General features: G+C 33.9%; 1 protein-coding gene across 1 annotated transcript; it reads left to right on the forward strand.

Annotated features, from left to right (window-relative positions):
• The first annotated feature begins 100 nt into the window (after window positions 1-100).
• On the forward strand, window positions 101-4,275 carry SPX3 (SPX domain protein 3). Its single transcript, XM_047318086.2, has 3 exons — window positions 101-572; window positions 3,508-3,673; window positions 3,750-4,275. Exons 1-3 carry the CDS (start codon window positions 327-329, stop codon window positions 4,118-4,120), a joined length of 783 nt encoding a protein of 260 aa, XP_047174042.1. The 5' UTR covers window positions 101-326; the 3' UTR covers window positions 4,121-4,275.
• Window positions 4,276-22,045: the final 17,770 nt, after the last annotated feature.

The following is a 22,045-nucleotide window of genomic DNA, read 5'->3' on the forward strand; positions in this document are numbered from 1 at the left end:
CACCACCAAGAACGAAGCAAGCAAGTTTCAATTTTTCAAAGTCTTGGTCTTAAAAAAGACCATGAAGTAGTAATACAGCAACCGAATATGCTTCTAACAATTCTCATGCTCTCTCTTCAACGACCCTTTTCAAACCGCCACTTCATCACGCCAAGCATATGCTTTCTAATATTCTACCAAACCTTAGCTCATAAATTCCCCTCTCTAACCCTTTTTTTTCCTACCTTCATCACATTTCATTCATATTACACCAACCCATTTTTGCATTTCATCTTCTTCACACTCTTTGTTCGTTCTCTCCCTTAAAAATCACATTTTTCAACGTTATGAAGTTTGGAAAGAGACTGAAGCAACAGATTCAGGAGTCCTTGCCGGAGTGGAGGGACAAGTACTTGTCGTACAAGGAATTGAAGAAGCTCGTTCGTCTCATATCGGAGGCACCTACGTTGTTGAATGGTTCCTTGGAATATGGCAAAACCGAGGCTGAGTTCATTTGCTTGTTGAACATTGAAATAGACAAGTTCAATGGCTTCTTCATGGAGAAAGAAGAGGATTTCATCATTCGACACTTGGTAATCTTCTTCTTCACACTCCAATATATATATATATATATTTTTTCACTTTCAAATTCGTTTTTCATTATATCCATTTTAGTTCTTTAGTTATTTTGAATCGTAATTTAGTGTATGCTTGTTTTGTTGTTTCTTTTATATACGTCCAAATCACATTAAACAAAGTTTTTTTTAATATTTCTTCAAAGCATGGTTTTGGTCAGTGATATCTATATATTAATACAGACATCCATTTGATCGTTTCTTGATATTATTTTTTATGTTATCGACTATTGTTTTCGTTTTCTTTTCATGGTGTAAAATAGTCGAGAGTGTGTACATGTCTTTATCCTTGTTTTAAAGCAATCACGCAATTACATCTCATAGTTTATTAGACGAAAATTGTCTTTATAGAGGGAATTATTTTGTGCGTGTGGTAATTCATTTCGTTCTTCATCATAATCTCCTAGTTTATTCTTAGGAATATCCTTTTGAACGTTTAGTATAAAGAGTAAAAGATCGAAAGTTTTGCATTACCTATGTTGGTACTATGATTAGAGTGGAGGTAGTGTTGACCAGCTGTGAAAGCGTAATTAATACGACCTATTATTTATACCAAATTATTTATATCATAAATTTGCGTGTATTTTTTTTATAAACACTTTTAAAACACTAAAATAAGAAGACAAAAAATTAAATTAGATAATTTATTTATTTTCGAAATTTTTACTTTTAATTTTCGTGTAAACTAATTCAAATTAATTTCATTATTTTTTATTTTTTAATAAAAATATTTATGGGAAAGATTTTCCACAGGTACGTAATATAATATATTAAGTAGATGGTGTTCAGTAACCAAGTCAATGGTTCAATCAGAAATTTTGAATTACGTGCGAGAGCCATTGAATTTCCTTAATTGTTAATCGTGTGCAGAATATAAGTGTGTAATGAAAAGTGAAATTACGTGCACAATTTTAGGTGGGATAACATGATCAGAAGATTAGCACAACTTTATGTATAGTATTTTCATTTCTTTTACATAAGAGGATAGAGTGAAAAAAAAAAACACTAAAGCAGTTAAAGGTAAATAGTGAATTTAATCCTTAATTTGTTTTAGTTGAACAAAATAATCACTACAAGAAAATTCTTAAGTAATAATTAATTTTAGAGACAAAAAATAATTAGTCACTATACTAACTAATTTTAATAATTTATAAATTAAAAATTATTGATCTCTAAAATGTTACTATTATAAATAAAAAATTTTTAATTAGTGATGAACTATATTTAAATTGGTTCTAATAATAGCTATCTTTGGCTACTAAAATCGTTAGTATTTAAATTGATAATATTATTTAGAAATGAATGAAGGTAAGAATTGAGTTTGAATTCAGTTTTAAATGTTATGAAAATAAAAAAACACAAAATATTTTTACTAATGTATTTTTATAAACAAACACAACACGCGCATGAATCTCACACTCATTATTTCGTTGTTTAAGATCAAAACCTGACTCAGAATAGTGTTTTCGCACCCTATGAAATGAGGAAGAAACCTAGGTTCAGATATATTAAAGAAAACTTACGTCGGACATCTTATTGTATGACGTAAATTAGATCATTTATATTGGATACTACAAAATCCAACATAAATTATATGTTTTATGTTGGACAACAAGACGTTCGACGTAAATCGTTTACACTTATTTATAAAAATATCATTACTTTTATTTATGTGAGCTTCTTTGTTGTTAGACATAAATTAGGTGATTTTAATGTCTACTTTTGTGTTAGTTTCAGTTTTAACAAATATATCATTCTTTAGTTAATTGTAGATCAATAATGTATTCTTCAAATATACTAAAGTAGAAATAGATTTACATTTGATGATTCTATAAAGTTTCATTTGAAAAATCAAACTATATCTAGTTCTTGATCAACTTGATCAAGTTTAACAATATACTAATGTTGCAATTATACAAGGTAGAGGTATTCTATTGGATCTCGACCACTCATAGATAAAACTAAGTATTATTTGGACTAAAATTATTTTTTGACTAAAATTGAATATTGTTTGAAAAACAATCATTCTTGGTTAATATTGAGTATGATTTGAAATGTAATTATTTATGGCTATAAGACCAAGTAGTGTTTGAATTATAACTATTCCTCATCAAACAAATTACAAAGAAAGGATATAAAAGATCACAAATTTACATGAGGGTGGTGTCCAAATACAAATGCAAGATAAAAAAAAAAATACTCTCTTAGGTTGTTAAAAAACACAAACAATATTTTTGTCTGATAAGTATAAGGATTGCTTAAGGATTGTAAAAACGTATGTTTTGTTGTCGTCCTTTCTATCAACATTTCTTTTTTTAAAGGTCTTCTATGTTATAGAGTTTGAGAAGAAAAAAATTGCGAATTTACCTCAGTAGTTGAGATCTTAAGAGAATGTTTTATTCTTCTAACTAGCGTCTTTTCACGTTCGAATATAAAGATGTATTAGATACTTTTAATGTAATATTAAATACATAACTTTTTTCCATGCAACATTTTAATACACGACGTGACTTATCAAATCAAATCTAAATAAGATAGCTTTCTTTTTCTCAAAATTAGAAAAAAGTCTGCCATTTCAACTTTTTAAACAAAATTATTGATGTAAAACAACTCTAACACATCCTTTAATAATTTTTTTTACGCAAACACATCTTCGTAAAATAGAGGAAAACATTAATACATTATCTTCATCATAGAATATCATTTATAATATTAGAATCATACTAAGGTCCATCGAAATCTAATGTGTATAAATCATGGTTTATAGTTTATTATAAGTTAGTTAAAATAGATATGGATCTTATTAACATGAAATGATTTAAATTTCTGAGTGAATGTTGGAAATATAGGGGTTGGGAAGAGTGTTTTTTATTATTAGATATATCTGGTGCAGGAAGTACAACAGAGAATCAAGAGAGTAGTTGATTTATGGGGACCAAATGGAAGAGAAGCTTCAAAAGCAGATTATAAAGAAGAGATGGGAAAAATCAGAAAAGCTATAGTGGATTTCCACGGTGAAATGGTTCTCTTAGTAAATTACAGCAACATCAATTACACAGGTACCATGTTCTAAACTTGAGAATATATGAGTAAATAACAGGAAAATGATGGCATATAATTGAATGAAATTGGTAGGATTGGCTAAAATTCTGAAGAAATATGACAAGAGAACAGGGGGGCTTCTGCGTTTGCCGTTCATTCAGAAAGTGCTGGAGCAGCCCTTTTTCACAACAGATCTGATTTCAAAACTTGTGAAGGAATGTGAATGCATAATTGATGCAGTGTTCCCTGCTGAGGAAGAAGCAGAAAGAGCAAAGGAAGCAAAGGAGGCCATCACAGTTGCAGGAGAAGGAATATTCAGAAACACAGTTGCAGCTTTGCTTACAATGCAAGAAATGAGAAAAGGTAGCTCCACTCAGAGTCCTTTTTCTCTGCCTCCCCTCAACTTGCCTGACTCTGATCTCATCCAATCAATTCACCTCAATGCTGCAGTTCCCATTGTGTAGTGTACAACTCTTTATGTATTACAGAATACAGTCTGTTTGGTTCACAAAATAGATACCATAATTAGAATGTGGGATCAACAAATTTACTAGTCATTAATGAGTCAATACTGATACGATATACAATATGTTTTGATGAGTAGGAGTTATTTCAAAGATTTTAGTAATTATTGGTTAGGATAATTTTGAGTTCAAATTTTTTTTTTGTTGGTATTGTTTTTTAATTGTATCTTTAAAATATACTGATGTTGACATTTTAAAATATTTTTTAATGATTTTTAAAATATAAAAATCAGTGTTCATTATTTGTATTTTGAAGATATAATAGAGAAATAATCCAGAAAAGCTCGAAAAATAATCTAAATTTCATAATTTTACATTTTATTTTTGTGTGATATGTAAACTAATTTAGTTTTCAAAGTATTACAAAGGAAATAAAAAAAAAAAAAGCTATCTTATGTCAATTCACTTGGCATGTTGTCTTTGTTGGAACAATTTTCCAAGAACTTAGGGAAACAAGATGAACAACAATGTAGATTTGATATAATCTTCTAGGCGTGAATACACACTTTCCTAAAAGCAATATTTCGTCCCTTATAAGAGTGAAGGAGACCACGAAATCCGCTTTTGAAATACAAAGAAGAAATACAACGATGATACTCACTCGTAGTATTAACGTTAAACAAGAATATGATTCTCAAGAATTGATTTGTGTGTTAAGTGAATGAGCGAAATTAAATTCACTAGAGCACATGATCCCTTTATATAGATGTTGATCATGCATCTTTCAAATCCAAGAGATACCAGATTCTGATTAGTTACATTTCTTGATTGTAACTTTTCATGAATGGTTGTAACTCTTCATGAATAACAACTTTTCTGACTAATTACATTTTTTGATTGTAACTTTTTCATGAATGGTTGTAACTCTTCATGAATATTGTAACTCTTCATGAATCTGAAAACTGTCTCTAATGCTTTTAAATTCCAACAATCTTTGTGTTTTCCCCAAACCCTTCAGTAAAACTCATGAGCTTGCTTTTTCTTCAATTTCAACTCTAACAAATATTAACGGTAAAAACTTAAAAAAAAAGTAACTTTTAGCATAATATATTTTTTATTTATTGAACTATTAAATTGTTTATATCTTATTTGTTTATATTTGGCATAGCTTAATGAAAGGATTCATATATGTTGAAAATCTATGGTATGTCAATTTTGATGTACATCACTCGAAGTAGTAAATAATTTCGAGGGCCAAGATTTTGTGGATATGATTCATATAATTAAGATTGCTATAGAATAATCTAATAATAAACTATCAAATAATGTAAGAGTATTATCACTTAAAATCCCTTAAAGTTATTCCCTTATAAATAAAAAAATTAGACATCAGGAGAGTTTTGTCATAATCTATAGCGTCTTTTGCATAAATCAGTACATTAACGAAGCTAGGTTCTCTATTGGTGAGTTTTTTCCCTGCAGAGCAAATTCTCTTTTTTAATTACGTATGTAGCATACTGTGTAGAAAATTTACACAGTTTCTTCTGCAGGTTGGATTTCGGTTGCCAGAAAGACGAAATCTGAACGTGAATGTTTATCTGTTTTGACTGAAAGAATACAATTTTGAACAGATGTTTTAATTTTTTTTTGTTTTCAATTTTTATTTAATTAAAGGGTAGCACAAATTTTAAAAAAAATTCTTATGATTTTAGATGGTAAAATTATAGTTATGGTTTGATTTCTAAAAAAAAGCAATTGTATTATTTTATGTTTTTGAATATTAAAGAATTTTATGTTTTTGAATATTAAACAATAGGAGCTGGACAAACTATTAGTTAAGAAATGGAAAATATATAGGTGTAATTTAGTAATATAAACTTTCTTTCACTAGTGCAAAATTGGCTTTTAACATTTCCTTATAGACGTTCGTCCACAAAAGCCCCAACCTAAATAATTGACCGGTGGCATATTCGTAAATAAGTGAAACTTTAGACGTCCGTTGTGGGGAAAGACGGACGTCTATAATACTATAGACGTCCGTGGGAGGGGCCCGGACGTCTAAGAGGCTGAAAAAATGAACGTTCAACTCCCCTGTCTGCCCATCAAACGTCCGTGCAGGAGGGGCACGGACGTCTATAATATTATAGACGTCCGTCCCCTCCACACGAACGTTTAAGTAGCTGAGAGAATTAATTCTTCAAATACCTGTCAGCCCATCAAACGTCCGTGCAGGAGGAGCACGAACGTCTATAATATTATAGACGTCCGTCCCCCTCCACCTGGACGTTTAAGTGGCTGAGAGACAATTAATTCTTCAAATACCTGTCAGCACCCGAAACGTCCGTTGTGGAGGGAGACAGACGACTGTAATATTATAGACGTCCGTGACCCCATATCGGACGTTTCAGGTGCTGATAGGGTGGTTGAAGAATTAATTGTCTTCAGCCCCTTAAACGTCCGTTGTGGAGGGGGCCGGACGTTTATAATTATAGACGTTCGTCCCCCTCCACACGGACGTTTAAGTGGCTGAGAGACAATTAATTCTTCAAATACCTGTCAGCACCTGAAACGTCCGTTGTGGAGGGGGACGGACAACTGTAATATTATAGACGTCCGTGCCCCCATATTGGACGTTTCGGGTGCTGACAGGGTGGTTGAAGAATTAATTGTCTTCAGCCCCTTAAACGTCCGTTGTGGAGGGGGCCGGACGTTTATAATATTATAGACGTCAGTGCCCCCATATCGGACGTTTCGGGTGCTGATAGGGTGGTTGAAGAATTAATTGTCTTCAGCCCCTTAAACGTCCGTTGTGGAGGGGGCCGGACGTTTATAATATTATAGACGTTCGTCCCCCTCCACAACGGACGTTTAAGGGGCTGAAGACAATTAATTCTTCAACAACCTTGTGAGAACCCGAAACGTCCGATACGTGGGGCTGGACGTTTATAATATTATAGACGTCCGTCCCCCTCCACAACGGACGTTTCGGGTGCTGACATGTATTTGAAGAATTAATTGCCTCTCAGCCCCTTAAACGTCTGTTGTGGAGGGGGACGGACGCCTATAATATTATAAACGTCCGACCCCCTCCACAACGGACGTCAAGAGTTTCACTTATTTAGAACCCAGCCCCCCCTTCTGATCCATTCATTGTCAATCTTATGGCCTCTCTTTCTTACCGGGAGGGCAATCTTATGGCCTTCACCTCCCGCCCGACCCGGAAATAGAACCCAACCCCCCCTACTGATCCATTCATTTATGTAAGCAGGGGGGATCTTCGATGCTGTCATTTCAAAATGTCCGCTTCAATCGCAGTTTCACCTCCCAAAAAGAAAAGTTGGCTTGACGAGCGCCGATGCGAGGAAGCGGGAGCAAGATTTACCGAGATTGCTACTGAGAAAGCGAACGCGCGAAGGTTCAAGACTTAGTCGAGCATTATCGAAGCTAGATTTACCAAGAGGCTTCGAGTTAGCGAAGCGCTGTAGTAGCGCCGGCCGAAGCCCTATGTGCTAAAATGCTGAGTGCACAAACGAACGTCTGGCAGTGCACAAACGAACGTCCAACCCCAGCCCTACCACAAAACAATTCAGGCAGGTGGTCGTCGCGGGACGTCTGACGGGCACGTGAGACGTCTACGTGGACATCCGAGGGTGTACACCAGACGTCTGGATAGGCGTCGGGCCTAACAAATCGGACGTCTATGTGCACGTCCGATGTGGGCCCCCGACGTCTGAGAAACGTCACCCACAAAGACGTCGGAGGAAGGCCGGACGTCAAAAGGCCAAAAAAACGGACGTCTAAAGCCCTTCCTTCTACACTAGTGTTTGATGAATTAAAAACCTATTCTTTCAATGAAAATAATGTTATAAGATTAATTTATAATTTAGAAATGATTATTTAAATATTGAAAAATGTTGTTTTAGTTATATTTCTTATTAAGAATAGGTAGTAAAGTTATTAATAGGTGTAGAAAAAAAATTAAGTACATATGTATTTAAAAATGGAATTACTTAATGTTAGTTGCAAATAATTTTACAAAATTTTCTATTTTAACAAAAAAAATTAAAATTTTCTTTTTAAATAAGTTGTTTCCTTTTTCTTTTTAAAATATTTATTTTTTAATAAAATGGTGGTAAAAAATTGTTGTGAAGTTAATTAGACACAAACAATGAAATTGAAAATGTATAAGTCAATAGAAAATTTATTAATTTGAGGATTGGATTTACAAAAGTTGAATACAAGTAACTATGAGAAATGGATCCTTTAGTGTCAGGGTTACAAGATAATGATTTTTTGTGTATCCTAGTGTTTGATAGTATGAGCACTTTTGTGGGTGTTCTTCATGTCCATCTTAGTACTAATTCTAGATGATTTGAGCTGATCTTTCGCGTTTCTTCTTGTGGTTGGATTTGGCGAAACTTGTGGTCCTTGGTATGATGACCAAGTCTTAGCTCCCCAAATATATGATTATACACTTTCATGACGATATCCAACTTATAGTGGGGACCGATATATATATATATGTTGAAGTCGTGATGAACATATTTGCAAGCATCTAAGACATAAGAACACAATAGATAAATTTTTTGAAACTTCCTATAATCACACCACTATTCATCCAACCTGACGACAAATTTACTCGGAGGGTGTATTTCTCTTGGGTTGACCATCTTCTTCACTCTGAATCTTGTTGTATTTCTATCAAATTCAACCACCCTATATGAGTATTAGATTTTGAATCATCATCTTGTAGGACCTTAGTGGCATTTTCAGAATAGACATGACCAACATTTATCATTGTAGTTATATGTTTCTCTGTATGTGAAGAATGTGTTACATTTTTTTTGTGTGACCAATACTATGGAGGACATTGGTAACTTTCTTGTTTGCTTCAGGATTGAGTTTATTGTTTCGACTAGATTAGTTGTTAGGTGAACACATCTTTTTACTTAATCATACACAAATGTCCATTAATGTCTTAGAATTTGGTCAATCCAAACCGCTGCTCTCGGATTAGCTTCCCTTATGATATTATAATAATAGTTACATTAGGACTTAGTCATTTGAATGTTGCAAATATAATTAAAAAAATTTAACATTAATTAAATATGATGAAGAATAATGAAGGATCACATATAATTGAAAAAAATATTGGAAATTTAAGTACTTACCCATAATTGAACTATTTATTAAGGTTAATGATGTTGTTTTATACTAACCTTTATAACACCTAACTTACTTTTTATGGCTTTCGAACTCATTCCATTGTGTAGTGAAAAAAAAATATACTTGATAAAACATTGTTTATCATATTTTTATAACATTTAGAGCATCAACATTAAGGATGCAAAAGTCACAATCGTTTCCTAATTTTCGCTCCTCATTAAGGTTGTTATGAAATAAATTTTCAAATAAATAATTCTTTTAAAAGGCTTATAACATTTCATCAAGAAAGCCAATGACTCACATGTTATACATCTTCATCATTTCTTAAGAAAACAAAGTCAAAATCTCTTTCTTCAACAAATGGGGGAGGGATATCGTACCACAAATGACTTAACTCTAACTCTCATGGTTCCAACAAATGACTTTTAATGATCTACTACATATGGCTGATAGTAACTCCATTTAGAAAAGTACAAAATGCAAACCTTTTTCATCTTCAAAATCTACATCAACATTAAAGGAATTTAAAACATTCATCTCCTTAAGAAAAACCATATTTACTTCTTCTACTAACCAACTCTACAACTTCTAAACATATTATCACCATCCTTTCATAGTACTGAACTATCTATCAACAATCACAATCCTTCTATCCCTTCTTTGGAAATTGCTCATTAGACAATTCAATTTTGATTAGACTTCACTATGAACTTGACATGACTTTACTTTTAAGCTTTATTGGGTAAGTGTGACAAAGACTCAATCTCTCAATGAATGCTTTGACATGCACTTTGCCACAAATACAAGACTTAACACCTTTATTGGTAATCGTGTCAAAACACATATTTTCTTTTAGTACACTTAAACCTAACATGTATTGGGAGATGAGGACTTAGTCTATGAATCAATGCTCTTAAATGCACTCTGTTACAAAGAAAAAACTTAACATCTTTAGTGGGTAATTGTGCCAAAGTACATATTTTCTTTTAGTATAGTTACCCTTGACATGTATTGAAAGATGTGCTGACTCAATCTCTATAAGAATGCTCTAACATGAACTCTTCCATAAAGACGAGAATTACCCTTCTCTAGTCATATCTACCTTTTCTTCTTGATCTAATGATTAAGGATGATAAAAATCTTATATGATTTTTGCTTCTTGTGTTGATGCTTCACATGCTTAATTGAAAGTCACCTTCGTATAATGTTATTCTTCTAAACTATTCGTTTAATTTCAGGATTGTAAACTCAGTTGAAATATTTCCTCTCATACAAAACAAGTTAACACTAGAATAAACGAGTTAATAGTTAAAGGTTAATTTATAAACAAAATTTAAACTTTATACAAAAGTAGAAATAAAATAATCATACAAACAAATTATGAACAATTTAAAACAAAATTGGTACATAAAACACAATTGACTAAATAAAACGCTAATTTCAACAACACCACCAAAATCCTTTTGAGATATTTACAAATGTATCAAATCACGCACATGTAATAAAGTGGAAAGTCCAAATATTGTTTTTTCAAAAAGAAAAGTTGTGTTTGATTAGAAAAACTAATTTTGGCTAAGAACTTTGATATAATAAAAATAATTGATTTGTAATATAGATAATTCTAAATTATATAAAGCAACTAAATTGATGAATTTGACTATGCAATAAAGACTTTATCAAGGTTAGATTTAATGTATCATTCAACGTGAAAACATTAAACAATATATCTCTAATTTTTACTCTAACATTTACACCATAAGCTTACAAGCCCTAATTTCTTTGAGGCAAGTTTAAACCTTAATAGTAAAATGCCTAATCTTTTAGATGTTTTTACCAACAATTCGCAAATTACATTCAAATATTCAAATGTTTATAATGACTAATTGATTACACTTCGGTCTAGAAACAAACTATTAGTTGTTTTATCCCAAACAAGGTTCTAAATTATTTGCCAATAATAAAAAAACCAACAGATAAGTAGTTAAGAATCATGCAATTAAGAACAAGAATAAAATAAGTATAATGGTAAATAAGTATATTGAATAGCTAAAATCACAAAGAATGAAGATACATTACCTTAGTGAATAAGAGAGTTAGTTACTCCTAGACATTCTAAGAACTAAAAAAAGGATAAATTATGAAAATAATGGTGATAATAAGTGACTCCAGCCTCCAAATTGCGCCTCTACCATCTTTCCTTTAGGATAGTTCCTTATTCTCCAAAAGATTGTTTTCTAAATACAAAAATTCATGAAATTACCATCAATAAAAATCTGTCGATAAATCTGAATTACCAACGAATTTAAATTTTAATTATCGACGAATGCATTACTGGTAGAAATATTTGTTGGTAAATCCATCGATAATATATATTTCACTTACCAACAGAAATATTCGTCGGTAAAATGAGAGGGAAATTTTTCGCCCAAATCTGACGTTTAGTGTCAATATATTTCCATTTTGGTTCTAAAATAAAACACAAAGACCTTCGTCATTACCCTTCGCTACGCTCCTTTATCGTCAACCAAGCTTAACACACCAGAGATTAGGCAGGCCACCAATGTTAACTCATTGGCAAGTGTACCAAATCGTATCAAGTAATATAAAATGGTAAGACCAAGTATCGTATCCCAGAAGACTCACGACACTAAACAATCGTGTAATTACTTAACTAATCAAGACTAAAAAGCTATTTTGTTGGTTTTTAAATGCAAATGCAACAAAAGTAAATATGAATGCAAGTTGATCAATTGAGGCTAAAATAAGAATGAATGGATGATATTAATGATATGAGATTATTATGTTGTTGGGGTTTAGATTTCACCATCCTTACTTTCATGCATATAAGAATTCATCTTCTTCATTAAATTGTTAACGTCACTCTCTAAATTACTCAGCGTAAAAAGTTTATCCGTAATTATTATATCACAACCCCTAGCATCCCTAATAATCAATTTGACATTACAAACAAAAGCTTAAGACAACCAAACATCTTATCCCTATCCCTAGACAATATTTCTTTGGGTGAAAATCTCTAGGTCATGGTTTCTAGGTATTTCCCAATAACAAAGAAAGCCAAATATCATGCTATGAGTGGTCAAAACATAACAAGCATTGAGTAAAGGAGAAAATCACTAACAATTGATGAAGGAAGCATAAAATAATTCAAAACATATTCAAATACATGAAAGTTTAGAGGTTACATATTCCCCAACAACAAAATGAATTTAGTTCTCCATGTCACGGAGAACCTTGGTGAACAATGGAAGAATGAGATAAAAACACTAGAAAGAGAAGAGGAGAGCTCCAACATCCCCAAATTTGCCTCCAAAGGGGCGAAAAGTGTGTTTCTATGCTTTAGCCATCAAAAGATGTGAATCCTAGGGCGTGCAAGTCCTTAAATAGATTAAAATTGGATCATGGGCCAATATTGCTGGCGCTCAGCGCCTCAACTAAGGGCAAGCAGGCGACATTGTGAGAAAACTAGCGCTCAACACCCCTCAGAGAGCAAGCAGGCGCTCAACGGTGCATTGAAACTGGCGCTCAGCACCCCCAAGAGGGCAAGCAGGAGAGACTGCACTGTAATTGGCGCTTAGCGCCCCTAGAAGGGTGCCCAGGCGTGCTGCGGTTCAGAGTGGCACTGAGGGCCCAGAAAGGGCAACCAGACGTCCTACGACCTTTTGTAACCTTCTCTTTTAGTGCTTTTTCTGTCCTTCTTGGGTTTCAACTCCTTGATACTTCAACTCCTATTCCAATTCATTCCAATAACCTACAAAATCAAGAGAATTTAGTGATAAAATCATCAAGTATAACCTCAACTCTCTTATTCACAAAAATAAACTAAAAACAAGAGTTTAAGCAAGCTTCAAAGTCAAAAAAGGGTTAATTTAGTATCAAAATTGCATCACAGATAACAGTAAATTCAACCGTTATCAACCAACATCATAAACGATATCTTTTTTCTCTCCCTTCTGTAGTGTCCAGTTTCAACCTTCCGATGAGTCCATGCTCACACCTCTTCTCCGACAGGGTCGTGCTCATACCACTTCTTTAGCGACTAAGAACATCGTCGTTTCCTTTCTTCCCTCCCTCTTTCTCTCTGAAATCTTAGAATGCGAAAACACATTGGAGTGGTGTGCTTATTCTTTTCGCGAAAACATATCGAGAAACAATTTTCTTCCTTGTGATTTTGATTCTCTTCGTGTGATGGTTCCTAATGATTTCATTCACCTAATTAAAGTGGTTGGATTTGTTGGCGTAATTGTTGTTTAGGAACTGTGAACGCTCTATTGGTGGTAGAACACATGAAAATAGAAAAATGAAGCAAGAAGGAGAGGAACGAAGAGGAAGATGAAGCAGATCGCAAAATTTTACCTATGGATTTATCGATGGATACTATTGATGGACATTTTCATCGGTAATTATCGTGGTCATTACCGATAGATTTTTCTCTCGGTAAAATTATCGATGACAATTTTACCAACAGATTTTAAACATTATGAACGGATTTTAGTCGTTGATAATATTAATTTTTCTTATAGGTTATGTGACTCACTATATTTAATTTTTTTAATGGACCGAAATGTGCTATGTATGAAATTTATAATTGAATAAATTGCGGTTCATAATCCTTGATATATTATATATATTCTTTAATCCTATGAGATTTTCACTTATCCACAACATATTTATAAAATAAAATCTAAATATTTATATTTTCCATAATTATCTTTAAAATCTTAATTATCTAAAATGATTGATTTTTTCTAAAATGATTTAATAAACTCAATTATTTCAAAAATAAAAAATAAAAATATTAATAAAACATAAAAATAAACATAGTAAAACATGCAATGATGAAATAAAGTGATTTGTTGAAGACTTAATAGGTTTGATGTTTCATGTAGAGCATATTTTATATATTGTTTTGTGTCTAAACACTATGGACATGGACACACATTTCGTCCTTATATTTGTCCTTTCCAGGTTCCTACTTAGGATTATAAGAATTGTGCGTGAAGCAAAACATCATTATTAACTCTTAATGGTTTGGTATAAGAATTGATGTATCCTAGTGTCTTTTACTTTTATTAAAACCGGGCCCAGTACTGTGTGATTGAAGGAACGACCCAATGCGTCATGGCCCGAAATAAAGATAAAGATCTTTGAGGGAATGGGAGCAACAAACGTGGCATAAACACCCGCGAGTGAAAAGAGAGAGAACGAAGCATCCAGAGAGTTCTTCCAGGCGGTAGAGAGAGAGGGCAACGACAAGGCAGTCCGGCGGCCTTAGAGGCGTCAAATGACAATGGTGAAGAAGACGAAAATGGAGAGGGCAACAAGGAGGGTAAGTAAAACGCAACCTTTTCTCCTTTCAGTAAACAATATTCTCATTCATGTATTATGTTTTTATACACTGGAAAACAAAAAGAGGAGCTCTATTTATAGAGCTCGGTAAACCAAAACCGTAAAACTTAAAAAGAAAAGAAAACCTAAAAATATTGTCCATTTGACAGTAAATAATCTATCAGATTCTCCATAATTATATATATATATATATATATATATATATATATATTAGTTATTCTTTTACAATAAAAATCTATTGATAAAGAATTTCAATCTTACAAAATTAAAAATACTAAATTACTTATTTAGAATAACCAAATAGAAGTAAATTACTTGTAATTTTTTCTACCATTAACTATACTGAGATACTCTAGTACCGGTAGAGATTAACATGTAGGTTCGAGTAATGAGCCGATCGGTCCAAGGAAACATCATGACTATATCAGGCCTTAATTGGACCAAAGGTTAAAGTGACTTGTATTGGGTCATAATAAGATTACCATGCTAATGGACTAATAAGTCATTGGGTCAATAGTCCAACAGATGATACAATAATAAAAGATATCTGATTAAAGATATTGATAAGCTCTTTATCAGATTTGATTAAAGATATTGATAGAACTGTTTGTGAGCAACCAACCGAATCTAAAAGTAAGTTTATTTTTATTATTGGATCTGTGTTATTTAGGATCATGACATGACTTATAAATACAAGGTCAGGGCTAAAAGCCAGGGACGTTCTACTTACGTTCAACTCACACCGGAAAAATCCAATATACTCAATTGTGATAAACAATTCACTAAATTGCTCCTAACTTGAACGTCAGAGTGCCTTTTGCAGGTACCTCCCACTCGGTCAAGAGTGCAAACGAGCGGAGTAGGCGACTCAAGCGTTGGAAAGCAGGAAAGCCACGTCAGAAAAGGTTAGTCTCTCAGCCCTACACAATCCCTATCGAAACATTTTGGCGCCTACCGTGGGGCCGAGAGAAATAGAAGAAGCCCAATGATGACCACGGGAAACATGGAGGAGCAACAAAGTACTAGAGAATTGATCAAAGATATGCAGGCACACACACAGTTGGAGATGTAGTGGAAGCACGTAGAGGAAATTGCTACACTGTGGGCAGAACGTGCCAATGCCCACCAGGAACAAAACATTCATCATTAACAGCCCACTCGGATTGCAAATTAGTGAACACTAAACAAGAGAAGGAGTAAACTTTGAAAGCTTTTATGAAAGGATATAATGAGACCGCACGACGAGGTCCAGTGACGCACTCACCACTTTGCCAAATTTGGTGTCAGCCACTCGCCAATTTGGGCTTACAAGTATACAGCCATTCGACTTCAAAAGTCTTCATCCTCACAGGTATTCGGCCACTCGGCCTCTATTGCTCAACCTTCCATGGCCTCAAGTGTTCAGGTATTCGGCCATTCGGCCTAGTAGTCTTCCAATCGTTCGGCCTTAGCAGTATTTGGCCATTCAACCCTTGAGAGTATTCGGCCATTCGGCCTTGAAGGTATGCAGTCGTTCGGCCTTACAAGCATTCAGCCTCAGCCACTCAATCGTTCAGTCTTAGAGGCATTTGGCCATTCGGCCTCAACGCGTATTCCGCAATTCAACTTCACAGGTGTTCGGCCATTCGGCCCCAAAGTACAGGTGACAAGATCAAACCACTCAGCTAAGAGGATTACAAAGTCTGAGAGGTAAATCCCTCTCGTCAACCAGGAAGCTCTGATGACGAAGACCGAGAGGTAAATCCCTTTCGTCAACCGGGAAGCTCTGATGACGAAGATTGAGAGGTAAATCCCTCTCGGCCAAGAGGTAAATCCCTCTCATCAACCAGGAAGCTCTGATGGCAAAGACCGAGAGGTAAATCCCTCTCATGAACTAAAGAGTTGATGTCGAAGACCGAGAGGTAAATCCCTCTCGACAACTAAAAAGTTGATAACGAAGACCGTGAGGTAAATCCCTCTCTGGCGGGAGGTAAATCCCTCTCTGGCGGGAGGTAAATCCCTTTCGTCAACCAGGAAGTGAACCCATCACTCTCGTCCACTAGGAAGTTCTCCGTAACTCCTAGATCATAAAACCAAGAGCTGAGGAACAATCATTCTCATCTGAGCATCTTCAACCGAACAATCTTTCTTGCTTCGCCGTCCAGCCTTATAAAATGAGTTTAACCATCTACATTCGGCCCTTACAGTCTTTCAACCATTCGACCTTAGGAGTATTCGACCATTCGGCCTTTACAGGTATTCGGTCATTCGGCCTCATAGGCATTCGGCCATTCGGCCAATACAGTCTTCCAGCCATTCGGCCTCATGAGTATTCGATCATTCGGCTCTTACAAGTATTCGGCCATTCGGCCTCAACGCATATTCAGCAATTCAACTTCACAAGTGTTAGGCCATTCGGCCCCAAAGGTACTCAACCATTCGGCCTCACAGATATTCGGACATTCGACCTCAACAGATATTCTACCACTCGGTCTCACAAGTATTCAGCCATTCGCCACAACTGCTCGGCGGTCTCAACAGGTATTTGGCCGCTCAGCCTCACCGATACTCAGTCACTTCGACCTCAAATACCCAACCATTCGGCATCACAAGAAAAAAGTTCTTCTAGCAATTGTCGCTCGGTCTAGAGAAGAGCAACGACTTAAAGCACAATGAAAACAACCTCCCTTGTACAACGAGAGCAACCTCTCCCAGGCTCACATAAGTCCTATAGTTAGCCTTGGCTAAAGCCAAATGATTAACTCGGACTTGGGGAGCATAATGTATGGTATATGGGCTGGGCCGAGCGGTTCGAGGAATGAGCCGATCGGTCCAGGGAAACATCATGGCTACATTGGGCCTTAATTGGGCCAAAGGTTAAAGTGAGTTGTATTGGCTCATAATAAGATTACCATGCTAATGGGCTAATAAGTCATTGGACCAATAGTCCAACAAATGATACAATAACCAAAGATATCTGATTAAAGATATTGATAAGCTATTTATGAGATCTGATTAAAGATATTGATAGAGCTGTTTGTGAGCAACCAACCGAATCTAAAGGTAAGTTTGTTTTTATCTTATTGGATTTGTGTTATTTAGGATCATGGCATGACTTATAAATACAAGGTCAGGACTAAAAGCCAGGGACGTTCTACTTACGTTCAACTCACACTGGAAAAATCCAACATACTCAATTGTGATAAACAATTCACTAAACCGCTCCTAACTTAAGCGTCAGAGTGCCTTTTACATGTACCTCCCCCTTGGTCAAGAGTGCAAACGAGCGGAGTAGGCGACTCAAGCGTTGGAAAGTAGGAAAGCCACGTCATAAAAGGTTAGTCTCTCAGCCCTACACAATCCCTACCGAAACATTTATCATTTTATTTATTTTTAATTTATTTTATAATAATTCTTTTAGTGAAATTTTGTAATTTTATTTTATTTATTTATTATTTATTTTTATTCGTTTGGTTGAAATGTTTCTATATATATATATATTTGTTATAATAACCTAAAGTTAAATATGATAATAATAAAATTATTAACAAATAAAATCTTAGAGAAAGTTATAGATGAAGGATTGACTTTGGGGTTCAAATAAATCATCCAACTATACAACTTTAAACGAAGCTCCCAATCACTCCAACTCTTATTCAATTTACTTTTGACAAATTTTGTAATCAGTTAACAACTATGGATTACGTGAAGTATGTCGTCAGCAAACAATTTTGTAGAACATGTTGTCGTTACTTCGCCCCACTCTCTCGACTATACTTGAGTTCCGTGCTTGAATTTGATTTCTCTTACAATTTTTCCATCATACATGAAAGCTTTAGAAAACTTCCTCAGACATTTCGGTCATAGTCGGTGTTATGTATATATTCTTCCCATACTTGTGATGAAAGAGACCTCTATTTTTGTTAAAAGATTTCATCTTTCCTGATAGATCTTGGCTTGATTATATGAATAACTTTCTATAAATGTAATCCACACAAAACTAGTGAAAATTAAAACTAGGACAATCATCAATAGTTCAGATAACTTACCATTAACTCGAACAGTCACCTAATAAACTAGACGACGAAAATCAGTCCAGACGATCAACTATCAGATTGTATTGCAGGCATCAACATGGACGAACAATTAACAAATCAAAAAATCAACTATCAAGTTAGACGGTTAATTACTAAGTCAACGATAAATCAACAATCCAATAACAAATCACTAGACTGGACGACCAAACAACAAATGCGACGGCCAATCACCAAAATGAACGTTCCAAACAGAACCAAAGTAGATAAACTCCAAAATAGGTTTACTTAGGGTAAGTCATGTTTAGACTATAATTAGGTCAACTTTAATCAAAAGTTCATTACAAAATCTATAAATAGGGGTTTGAGGTAAGGATTTAAGTCACATATTAAATATAACATCCATTATATTTTGTCTAAGTTGATTTGACTTTGGTATTAAAGTATCTTCCGCAAGTACTATTTGAGTAGACTGTGTAAGATCTAGTTAAATAAAAATATATTTTAGTTTTATTTTGATAATTTCTAATATTAAATATTTAATTATGGTATTTTGTTGGATATAAAACTGTTTAGGAGTGGTATAAAAATTAATTAATAATTATTTTTATTTTAATTTTCGAAATTTCTTGAAGTAAAGCTTATAGGCAAATGTTATGATATAAAATCGATGAAATGGGTTTGGGTTGGTTGTTTGAGTGTGTGAGGGTGAATGACAGGACATCCCTTTGAATCCTCCGCCGTCCCGGTTTTCCTTAATTAAGTTTGATGAATTTTTTTTGTTGATTAACTGGTGGGGCCATACGGGCCCACCATGAGAGGCTTGTTGAGACGTGAGCATTGTCACGTGGGGCAGAGGAAAGAAAATTTTAATTCTCTCAAATGCACTCTTCTTGTGGGACCCATGGAGGCTTTCAACCAATGTGGTTAGGGTGAGCATTTGTTTGTGCATGGGAAAAGAAATTTTGCATGGCTCACGGGAATAAAGGAATATGTCAACAATTTTTTATAATAAATTTTTGATAATATATGTTACTATTTTATTATAAACACGGTAAGTTTTACTTGTAAGAGAATAGCCAATAAAGATGGCCTCATCGACTTTGGAATCAAACTTACTAAGGCTTTTCTTACCATTATTTATAACAAAACACTTGCATCCAAAGATCCCTAGATGTGAAATGTTAGGCTTTCTTCCCTTGAACAATTCATAGGGAGTCAAGTTCAGTATTGATCTTATCACTATTCTGTTCAGTACATAACAAGTTGTGCTCACTGCATCTACCCCGAAATACTTCGATAAGTCCCTCTCATTCAGCATGGTTCTTGCTAGTTTCAATGCCCTATTCTTTCTTTCAACAACTCCATCCTACTGAGGTGTTCTTGGTGCTGAGAAGTTGTGAGAGATTCCCATCTCCGCACAATATTCATCAAATGCTTCATTCTAGAACTCCTTGCCATGATCACTTCTAATCGATTTAATCTTAAGCTCCTTTTCATTTTGAATAACAACAAATTTCTTGAACACCCTGAAAGTTTCACTCTTGGCAGAAATGAAGAAGGTCCAAGTAAAATGAGAAAAGTCATCAATAATTACTAAACCATATAAATTTCCTCCAAGACTCCTAACCCTTAAAGGACCGAATAAGTCCATATGTAATAGTTCTAGGGGTCTGGTGGTAGACATTTTTCTTTCATTTTTGAATGATTGTCTTGTTTGTTTTCCTTTTTGGCATGCATCACACAATTTTTCAGAAGCATAGCAAATATTAGGAAGACCAATAACAAGATCCTTAGACACTAGCTTGTTCAATTGACCCATATTAATATGAGCTGGTTGAATGACCTAAGGTTCAAGAAAGTCATACATGGTTTCTCGACCTTGGTCCACTATGATAGTACCTATAAGAATAGATTTAAGTATATATATATATATATATATATATATATATATATATTTAAAACTAATAATTTGAATATTTAAAAAATGAAATACGTAGTTGTTCTATGGACGTTGAACGCGTGACGTTATACGTTGTTTTTGTACTAGTAATGTTATTTAAAAATTTGGAAAGCTATTTTCTCTTCATATTATAAGGATGTATTTTTGTTTTGTCAACATTGAAAATATTTCCATTCATTCTCTTATGTCTATGATGGTGAAGAAAGAAAACAAGGTCATTCAACCATCTGGAAACACTAGAATAGAAGCAATCATATTTGTAAATATGAATGGCTGAGTCTAAAAGAGAGTTGTATATCGTGTTGTACATTGTTGGGTATTTGTTACCCAATTTTGTCCACTTTTTTATCAAAATTTAATTAATAGACTCACCATTTTTTGGTACATGTTAGGGGTCATAGGCAAATGATGGTGATCATACCAAGGAAAACACAAGTTGTATGGTTTTGTTCCTTGCAAAAGAAGATGAAATCTAACTTGAAATCCTTGTTACAAACGTAAGTATTACATTCTTTCATATCCTTTCATTATTGTTTCAAATGCTTCAAATGTTTCAAATTTATTTAGAGTTGTGGGTAGGCACAAAACACAACAGATTGAAATAGTCTATCATAAGGGTGGAATTGATTGAACTTTAACTTATTAATTTTCATAGTGAAATTTAAGCCATCATATTTGACTATTGTATTTCCCATGTTTAGTGTAACAAGCAGACAAATTTCTAAACATGCGGGTACTACATCATGTCGTGGGTGAAGATAATCATCCGAGCAGGAATTAAAGATGATGAAATGAGGTAATAATTTACATTTGAAATCTTACAAAAAATCTCAATCAACTTTCAACATTAGAATGAAAATAATGGTAAAGTTTCCTTGATTATGCAGTGGTTCAACAATTCATCTTTATTATCAGATGCCACAATAAGGAAGCTAAGATAAGGAAGCTAAGAGAGGAGTAGAATATCTTAATGAAAGAGGGAATTAGACTAGAATAATGTAATGTACTTTAAGTTCTTTTTGTTTTGATATTGATAAGTTTAGTTTTTAGTTTTGATATAGTTTCAAGTGTGAATGGATGAATTCTAGAAATATATACATTTGAAAAACCCGATTTTTTGATTTTCAGGTATGGTAAAAGAACGAAAAACGAATCATTTAAAAAAAAACTCAATTTAACATCAGACAATGCACTAAGCGACATTAATATACGTATATTGACGCCGGCCTATACCATGACCGACGTCAACTCCCTTATTTCTTTAAGTTTTTTAATCTTACATATTTCACGTACCCTACCCTACATCTGTCATATCAATTAATGAATCCAACTCACAACGACAACTCAACTTAATTTTAATCGCGTTAACCCAATTTAACGACAAGGACCAAATTGCAGTGGTTTTTCACATTTAGG

The sequence above is a fragment of the Vigna umbellata genome, chromosome 11 (genome assembly GCF_029865625.1).
Source record: "Vigna umbellata cultivar VRB3 chromosome 11, Vumbellata_1.0, whole genome shotgun sequence".
Classification (NCBI taxonomy): Eukaryota; Viridiplantae; Streptophyta; class Magnoliopsida; order Fabales; family Fabaceae; genus Vigna; species Vigna umbellata.